We start from the raw sequence: 9,500 nt of genomic DNA, 5'->3' as shown, positions 1-9,500 counted from the left end.
ATTCCCAGGAATTGTATTCTGCTAACCAAACAGCCAAAGAGGCTGTAGACATTTTTGGAGTGCCTGGAGGTCAAGAAGCTGAATTGTATTCACGTGTACTGTATGGGTGGGCAGCATGGGAGCATGCTACTGTGGAATAGAAAAGGTTAAGTGTAGTCCAGACTTAGCAGCTGCCACAGGGGATTAGAGAAAGGGAGGCCAGCATTTCTTAAGCATGAATTAGCTCATTTTCCTGCCACAACGCTGTGAGATGGGAATTATTCCTTTTTCCAGAAACATCAGTAATCCATTTGCCTAAATTTCACAACCTGAAAGAGTAGAGCAAACTCCAAATTCACAGTTAGACCTTCAACTCTCCACCTCCACCCCATCTCCTGAACAAAGCAGATATGGAGAAGACAGGACTTGGGCTGTTGACCTTGGGCAGTCACTTCACTTCTGTAAGCCTCAGTTTCCCTATCAGGATCAATAATAGTGGCGTGCTGGGTGGGGCAGCGTTATATTAACACAAGACCAGCTCCTCATAAATGCTTAATACATATGAAGTATTGTCCCCCAACCCTACCCCCAGGCTTTCCTGTATCCTTGCTCCTTTGAAGAAGCCCTCACTGGCTAGCAAAAGAACACAAGCGTAGCACCACCCTACGCCCAGTCCTATCCATATGGGCTCACTATGTTCTCAGGCAAGTGGGGCCATCTTCAGGTTGCATAGTTGCTCTTTGACCCTTTATCCTAGCAGGTATGGGAAAGGAGTTGGGGGTGGGGAGAAGGCATCAGTGTAATTCCTGATCTTAATCCAACCTTTCACACTTGGCTACTGTCAAGGAGCCTCGGTTTCCCCACTTTCTCTTCACTGTAAAGACTTGATAAGGGAGGTGTATGGGGGAAGCTTGATACTGAGCCAGCTCACCACAAAGGCTCTGCAAACCAGAGCTTTGAGCTCCCACTCACCCCCCTTTCCACTTGCGTTCCCCACACTCCCACCTGGGGACTGTCTTGGCTGGGATAATAGACATACAATACAAAACAGACTAGTCTGCAATTAGTAGTGTGTGTGTGTGTGTGTGTGTGTGTGTGAGGAAGGGTGGGGGGGATGTTTCAGCACAGTGCTGGGACACTCCCAGTCCTGTGACCTCTTATATGACCTCACTCCGTCACCATCACAGCCTCCCACCCCAGGCTCCTCAGCAGTATCAGACCGTGCTCACCCTCCAACAAAAATCTTGGCCTCTCAGCTGCAGAACGCTTAGTTCACCCCATAAACTCGGCTAATGCTTACCATATGCGGCCGAGCATCCGCGCCCATCCCCACCCTCCCTCCTCCCTCGAGTTCCCCTGACCCGCCTCGCCCCTCCGCCCCCGGGCGGGGAAGCGTTAGGCGCTGAGGTCCTCGGACCAAACATGACCTTGGACGCCTGCCTCTCCAAAGCCCTGTCCGTACTCTGCACGGGCAGCGTGCGTGCGCCCAAGGCTGCCTCTTGTTGCTAGGAATTGCAAACCCGATTGCGCTAGGTTTTCCTTTGCAATCACAGAACAACTTGGCTCCCAATTACCCAGCCTCAAGAGCCCAAGGCGCAGGGCGGCTCCCCGGGCGCGTGGAGGGGCGTGCCCACCTGCCCTCCGCCCAAAGATCCCACAGGATCTGAGCGCCTCACTACACCTCAGCCTCCACACCTGAGCCTCCGCACCTGGTGCCGCCCCACCTGGGTGCCTCCCCGCCCCGGGGGACCCGTGGAGGAGGCACCGCCCTGCCCCGCGCTCGCCGGGGCTCAGCTCCTCCGCGGAGAGCGCGTGCCGAGACGGCGCCGACTGCAGTCCCCGCTGAGGGTCCCTAGGGGGCGCAGCCGGCGCGGGAAGCCGTCTTGAACCTAGCGCTTTGCCGGCGCGAAATTGCAAGCGGGCGGGCGCGGCGAGTTTGAAAACAGGCGAGCTCCGAGGGGGTGGGGGCGGGTCCCAGACGCGGAGCCAACCAATCAGCAGCGGGCGGCGGGCGCGGGCGGCGCGTGCGACAGGGCTGTGAATGGGGCGCGGCGGCGGCCGAGACCAGAGCCGGCGCGCGGGCGGGCGCACTTTCTCCTCAGCGCCGGGCGGGGGCGGCGGCGGCGGCGGCAGCAGCGGCGGCGGCCGTGGCAGCGGCAGTGGCGGCGTCTTCTTTTCCAACGCCAGCGGACCCCCTCGGAGAGCGCTGCGGGCCCGGCGTTCCGGCCGCGGGGAGGCGGCCTCGAGGAGCGAGGGCGGCGTGTCGGGCATTTCTCTTCCCCGCTGACAACTTCTCCTCAGCCCGCCTCGCCGCCCGCCCCTAACGGGGGACCGGGACGCCGCCCCTCAGCCCCGCGCCGCTGCGCGCGCTCCCGCGAGGGGCGGCCGTCCGCGTCCCCAGCCCGTCCCGCGGCGCCAGGGGGTGGCGGCTCCTCGTTATGACCCGGGGCTCCCGGCCCTCAGCGGCCAGCGGCGGCGGCGGCAGCGGCAGCGCGGCGGTTCCTGAGCGCGCGGGCCCGGGGCGGCCGCGGGGGACCCCGCCGGGCTCCCACCCGTACCCCGAGTGTTCGGGGCCCCGCGCGGCACCTCAGACCCCGGGCCGGGGCGCGGAGCGGCGGGCGACAAAGTTCAACCCGGGCGGACGCGGGTGGTGGGCGCTGCTTCTGGCGCTCCAGCTGCACTTGTTCCGGGCGCGGGCGCAAGGTAAGACGCGGGGCCGGGCGCGGGACGCGGGCGCGGGCGCGGGCCGGGCCAGGGGGCTGGGGGCGGGCGGCGCGGGCCCGGCTGCTGGCTCCCGGGTGGGCGCCGCCCCTCGTGGGCCTGGGGTGGTGGGCGCCGCGTCCGGTGCGCGGCATTGCGAACTTTGCGAGCGCTAGCCTCGGGGCGTTCGCGGTCTCCCCGGAGCGCCCGCGTCCGGTCTGCCCGCGTCTGGTTTGCCGACAGCTAAGGGGTTAATGCGGGCGTCTTTGAATCCACGCAGAAATCAGGGGAGAGGGAAACTGAGCTAGCTCGAGTACGCCTAGCCCCCCGCCCCCACCCCCCTGCGGCCCTTTTCTTATTTTAAGCGAAGCAGTGCAAAAATCTTTTAAAGTTGAGACCCCGCCGCCCGCTCCTTGTAGGAAAGCCGAGCCGGGTCCTATCGCACAGATTCTACGCGGGTTGATTTGTAGAGTGCGATGTGCACCGCGGAGGAGAGGCTTGTTAGCAGTGAGTGACATCCGCGTTGGACTTCAAATACCAAGTGCCAGTCACCGCCACGCCGCCCTCTCCTTCCCTCCATTTCCCCAGGGCGACATCCTCTCGGGCCCCTCCCGCCTCCCCAATTCTGGTGCTTCACCCTAAGTGGGTGCTTACTGTAAGGTTGGTGGAGCAAAACTTTGAGAGCCTGCCTCTAGGCTCTGCCACTGCGCTTTGTGTGTTCTCCCTGTTTAGAGCACAGCATTCTGGTGGAAAATAGGGAGAGAGGAACCGCTGATTCCACATGACCTTTTGGAAACCAAGGTGGAATCGCATTCTCTCACCCAAATCTGGATTTACCCCCTCTTAAACCGTGCCATTCCTTTGCCAGCATCCTGTTTTCATTGGTCTTAAGAAAAAAATATGTAGGCATGAATTTAGTATGCCTTTTTTTTTTTGATGGGGTCATTTAAAAAGATGTTAGCAAACCTGTGTTGCTCTTGGCAGCTTAGTTTGGTGTTCATGATTTGTGTCCTGGAATATTACTACCACAGTAAGGAACTGGGTTCTCTGAGACTGAGGAAGGATGGGAGCGTTACATTTAAATTAGCAGTGTCCTGTGTCACCTTAAGATGATTTTTGTGTGGCAACAAGTAATGATCTGGATGTGATGCCATTTTAAAGGTCTGAATTGAAAATTAGGATCAGGTGCTTTGCAGCTAATAATTTTTAAATTAATGCTTATCTGGTGTTGTCTGAATTGTGCTTGGACTCTACTTAAGCTTTTCTAAATATCTCTTTTCATATCGTGCTCTATGGAAACAAATTGGTGTATTTCGGGTTGATTTAATTCCTGCATTTCTTGTAAAATTTTTACTTCAGGTTTTGCTGCTTTTTTGTTTAATAACTTTAGTGGAAGAAAATTGAGTCACTTTGTAATCTGGAATCTGTAGATGGTTAGGAGAAGCCAAGTTCAAGTGAAAAGAATCTTAATCACTTAGGATGACCTTTCGATTAGAAATGGTGTTTATTAGGTCCATTAAAATTTTAAAGTCATATGCACTGTGCTGTAAGACTTATAGATTTAAAGACTTGTGCGTGAATTTGAGTGTGTGGGGCATCTGCCAGTGTTTTGAAGTAGATGACAAGAGTTCAAGTTTTTAACAGTTCTACTTTGAGGTTACATGAAGTATTGCATTTTTTTTTTTCACGTCAGACTGGTAATGTGCCTACATGGTAACAAGGTTTAGAGGGAGGCATGTGTCATGCAAGTGTGTGAGAACCCAATCATCACGCTTATGAACTGGAAAAAGATCTAGTATTGCATTTTCATAATCAGAATGTTTGTGAAATCTCTAATTAAAGATGTACAGCCCTTGTTATTAAGAAGGAATCTTTTTTCCTTTTTTAAACTAGTACAAACATCAGTATCTTTTACATTTATATAGTTTATGAAAGTGTACAGATCTGTTAGTGTAAAATTTCAAATAGGTTGTCACAAATTCTAAATTCTTTGACAGATTTCTGTTCTCTGTGCTCTGTGAAATATGTAATATATCCATCACTTTTTTATATCATATTGAAAATTCATATTACCGAAGAGGTGTCACCATTTGACAAAAGCTCATGTATCTTGAAAATGAAAATTCTGGTGCTGCTATAGAGATTTCTGATGGGTTGATGAGTTGGTCATATGCAAAGGAATACATTGTCTTGAATTTTAGCAGAGCAATTCTAACATTGTAGATGGAATAGTTACCACTAAGTTGGAACTGGTGTATATATTTATTACTATGTAGCTAGGGGAATCTGTTCCTAATTTCTCATTAAGCATTTTCTTCTCAAGGCACTTCATGTGGGTAGGCTTGTTCATGACATCTTGGGAGAAAATAAGGGCAACATATGTTTAGTACAAGTTACATATGTATTGCTGAAGTTGTAAGAAGGGCCCTGTAATTGATTTTGTGAACCACCAGGTTCAAATCTTCCAGAATGTAACTTTAATATATTGGAGTTTTTTTTTTCCCCATAAGAGAATGAAAATTCCTATCATATATGCTGCTTCTTGGTGTGTGTTTAGTTCCTTGTGCCTTCTCTGGATTCCTAAAAAGCTTTCAAGGCCTTGGCTTTCTAGAAGCCGAAGGCAGATGGCAATGCATGCTTTCTTTCTGCTGTCCAACAAGGAGTGAATGTGAGTGGTTTAGAAAGATGAACACTAAGGCATAGGATTCGTCCTAAGTATCACATGTGAAGTCTTGGTGCCTTTAGTTTTATGGCCGGACATTTTATAGCTTGTGGATTCTGGTCTTGTTCAATGTACCTCATTGACTGAGCTTGTCTTTGTCAGGCTGAGAAGGATAGGAATGCCTTGAGTTGTTCTGTTTCTCATCTGGAGTTGTTATCCTTCCCCCACTCTCCCAGTCACCTCATTTAGTAGTTCCCCTGTGGGTGTGTTGAAGTTACAGGGTTCCAGCTGCTTTTGTTGTGTGAGCCACAGCTTACTTTCCAGGTGATTGTCATATACACTGATGTCTGTGAACTTCCATTCCTCTGCTTTTCCCCACTCTGATTTCCCAAGAACTCTACCAAACTTGGTTGCATGTTGCAATCACCTGGGAACTTTAAATACCAGTGCTTGGTTCTCCCCTGCAGAATCTGTTTAATTGACTGTGGATTTGACCTAGGTGGTAGAATATTGACACTCGTGGTGTTTTGACGTTTGAGACCCACTGCTTTACCTCCTTAAGAGATCACATGCCTCCATTTCTCAATATCTCCCAACTTCCAAATTCCAGTGACTTTTATGGACCTGGGACCTATCTTCTGTGAAATCCAGCTTCCTGATCTCACTATCTAATCAGCTTCATCACATGTCCTCTTTATTGCTACTCAAAGTGTTGAGCTCCTGCTCTGTGCTAGCCTGGGATGTGCATCAGAATCACTAGTGAAATAAAAACAATATAGTTACTTGGGCTGGGACCTTCTTGTTCTCAGAAGCATGCAATGGGGGAGGGGAGCTGCACAAGTAATTCTTGCTTCTTTGTATTGCCTTTCTCTTTTCTGTGCAGGTTAATCCTGTAATCTTGCCTTTATACTGATTTCCTGCCCATCTGGAATACTTTTCTCAAATCATTTCCTAGCCTTAGGTAAGCTCCACTCATTAGGCTTTCTTGCCATTTGTCTGTTGGAGAAATTACAAAGCAGTGTCAGTTGAGGTCACCACAGATCTAGCTTTCTTTTGGCTCCTTACTGTTTTCCATTAATCTAGGAGTGCTTTGTTTCCCCTCTTCTTTTTGCCCTGTGAACCCTCGGGAACCAGGGAGCTGAATTTGAACTGGAACTTGGGTTTCAGAGTACCTTGTTGTACAGAGTCTTAGTAAGTGCTCAGAAATGACTGAATTAAATCTTATTAGACCACTGCATATTTAACAGATGGCAACTAGTCATTTGGTTGGCAACTATCTTGTAAATCCAACAGTAAGCAATTATCACCTCTTTGCAGTCTCTGTGTAACCACCTGTAGCTCTCCTTTAATGAAGCCCTTATGTGGTAAGCACTAAGGCTCATTATTCACACAACTCCTGAGACTGGCAGTTTTCGTTCTCATTTTACCTGTGGGGAAACTGAGGCAGTGAGTTCAGTATGTAAGGCCCCAGGACTAGTAGTGGTGGAGCCAGAAAGAAAACCCTGACCTAGAGTGGGTGAACATAACCTGAGCTTGTAACCACTGGGCTGGAGTATCTCCCATATAGCCCCTTCCATTGTAAGGGAAGGGGTAGACAGGGAGCAGTCTGATATGAGATGTACTACAAGGAAGATGGTGGACTATATTTTCTAAATACTGTTTTGAGTTACTTGAGTTCAAATTTCAGATCACCTTACAACAATGATTGTGAGACAAGAAGTAAAGAATTTGGAAGAAAGGGGAACATGTATAATTTTTGTGTATCTATCCCTTCCCCCAATAAAGTGATTGTCAGCATTTTAGAATATTCTCTTTTTTTTCACTGCATAACTTACATTCCAACTGAGAGTGGGTTGTGGTAGTCCTTTGACAGTGATTTGATCACCCCCAGAATAAGCCAGTGGCACTAAACCATGTTTTTGAGGAACGTTTGGAAAATTCTTTTATCTGTACTCAAGTAAATGAATTTAATAAGACTCAAAGAGGTAGAGTATGCAAGGAATAAATCTTTTGTTTGTTATTTTGCTTTAGCATGAGTTGTACTTAAGAGCAGTTGAATTCAGCTGCATACTGGGCCTGTACCCAGACAGGACGTTTTCTGTACCTTCAAATTTTGGGGTAGAACAAAGTGGAAAGCTGTAAGTTAAGCTGGTAGATTTGAAGTTACATTCTCTCTCTGTTGCCTTTATATTTCCATCCTGAAGTCTTGGATTGTTTTTTGTTGATATGTGGAATTTGGTGTTCCAGGTGACAAAAGTTTGTCATATGTAGTGTCTTTCTACTGATTTTCTGACCTTCCTTGGAGTTGTCCTGTAGAATAAAGACCAGTAATGTTGGCTGACTAAAACTGAGAATGAAATGGGCACAGAGGAGGAATGATAGAATCTAGGTTTTGTTTCGGCCATGGCTTAAATTTTTCTGAGATTGAAGTGGTAGTTGGGATATTAGACACCTTTAAGTCTATAGCATAAAAGTTGAGTTGGTGGGGTTGAAAGCAGTATAAAGCAGAGGTAATGAATTACTTAACGCAGATATTAATACAAGTTTTATTTGGCTAAATACTTCTGGTAAGCAGCAATACATTCTCCATAATGAAACTGAACATTTAAATTCATGTAGTCTTTATTATAATTAACTTCAACATTACATATGTCATTTTGTTAAAACTCCCAATTTGTACATACTTGTTAATAAAAGGGCATAGACATTTGTATGCTTCACTCTAAGGGAGGTACATTTTGTCAACTCTCACCATAGGTTTGGCACCTCTTGCCATTGTGTGGTAGCACATAGGAATCACAGGGGTTGGTTTTTCTATGAATATGGGAAAACACAAGTCTGTCTCTGACAGATACATACCTGCCAGTTATTAGGTCTGCACCTATTTAGGGGGAGTGTTAGTTATTGTTATTGTTCTAAAGATTTTTTTCTTATGCTACTTTTATCATGTTCAACTATAAAAATAATAGAGTATCAGGGCAGTATGGCTCTAGAAAAGAAGCCCTTATTGTTTATGCACTTGCTATTCTAGTGAGTATATGATTTGACCTGCTGACCGGCAGCTGGAGAGCCAGAGACTTGTTGTGTTAGCTTGGCCCCAGTCTCCTGTGGGTATTGTGGGAATGAGAATAGCTTTTATAAAGCTTTCCTAGAACATGGATGTGGCAAATGGAGGCAACATTGGACTAAGTGTGGGTAGCCTCAGCTTTCATCTTATTCTGAAACCACCTTGCAGTTTGAGCAAGTCTCTTAGCCTCTCTTGAGCCTGTTTTCTTGCCTATAAAGGGAGGGGGTTAGTGTAAATGTTCAAAATCGTTCTGCTCTGATTCTCTCATCTTCTGGATGTTATATCCTGTCTGCCCTTCACTAGATTCCTTAAGCATGTTTTTAGTCTGGGGAGACACACTTAGGTCTGAATGTCTTACCTCTTAGAATCTATTTCTTTCATTTTACTTTCGTCAGGGTATTTACAGTGTTGAAGAACTGAGATACTATAACATAATATTTCTCCTTAGGTGCTTCCATCTAACACATGATAGATACATTTACTCTAGCCTGGAAATGGTTCTTGTTCAAAATTTTAGGTTCTGTAAAACACATTAGTGCTGTAATTTATCAGTGTTAAGCCTGAAGTTTGGAGAAATAAATTTTCTTAAAATAGAAGATGCTTAGTTATTTAAATGGCTACAGGAAGAAAAATCAAGATTCAAAATCTACAGGAGGCAATTAATGCAGTGAGAAATTTAAAAAGCAATGAAATGATGGTGGCTATGAGAGTGTTTACATTTGCTGGACAGTGACCATCAGTAATTAAAGAGATTAGAGAATGGTGTCCTTTGATATCTCTGGGTTCAATCTGATGTTATGTTGGTTTAATTAACATCATTAGGGACTTTTAGTAAATCATAGGGTCCTTAAAACTAACACAAGAATGATTTTTCACTTTTAACAGGCTTAGCTGGTATTATGTTGATATCCAGACATGTCTAGTGAAGTTAACAGCTATCAATTAAATAATCCAATTTCTTGACAATTGACGTGCCAGTCAAGAAAATCTATTAGTTTCCTGATCTTCAAGGATTTGCTTGTTGAACACGTGCTAGGAGTAGTATGCAGTGTTTCTGGTTTCTACATGTTCTTAAATGTATTCTCTTTGAAT

General features: G+C 46.9%; 1 protein-coding gene and 1 non-coding gene across 2 annotated transcripts in view; one reads left to right on the top strand and one right to left on the bottom strand.

The window, feature by feature from the left end:
• The first annotated feature begins 2,417 nt into the window (after nucleotides 1–2,417).
• Nucleotides 2,418–9,500, top strand: part of Sdk1 (sidekick cell adhesion molecule 1) — a 788,311-nt gene continuing 781,228 nt past the window's right edge. The window contains exon 1 of the mRNA XM_048330089.1: nucleotides 2,418–2,682. Within this exon, the coding sequence (XP_048186046.1) occupies nucleotides 2,418–2,682 (265 nt within the window). The remainder of the gene's footprint in view (nucleotides 2,683–9,500) is intronic.
• Nucleotides 4,367–4,471, bottom strand: LOC125341800. Its single transcript, XR_007209083.1, has one exon. It is a non-coding gene; the product is annotated as a small nucleolar RNA U13 (small nucleolar RNA).

This window comes from Perognathus longimembris, chromosome 1 (genome assembly GCF_023159225.1).
Source record: "Perognathus longimembris pacificus isolate PPM17 chromosome 1, ASM2315922v1, whole genome shotgun sequence".
Lineage (NCBI taxonomy): Eukaryota > Metazoa > Chordata > Mammalia > Rodentia > Heteromyidae > Perognathus > Perognathus longimembris.
Note: the sequence above shows the minus strand (reverse complement) of the source record. Positions and strands in the feature narration are given on the sequence as shown.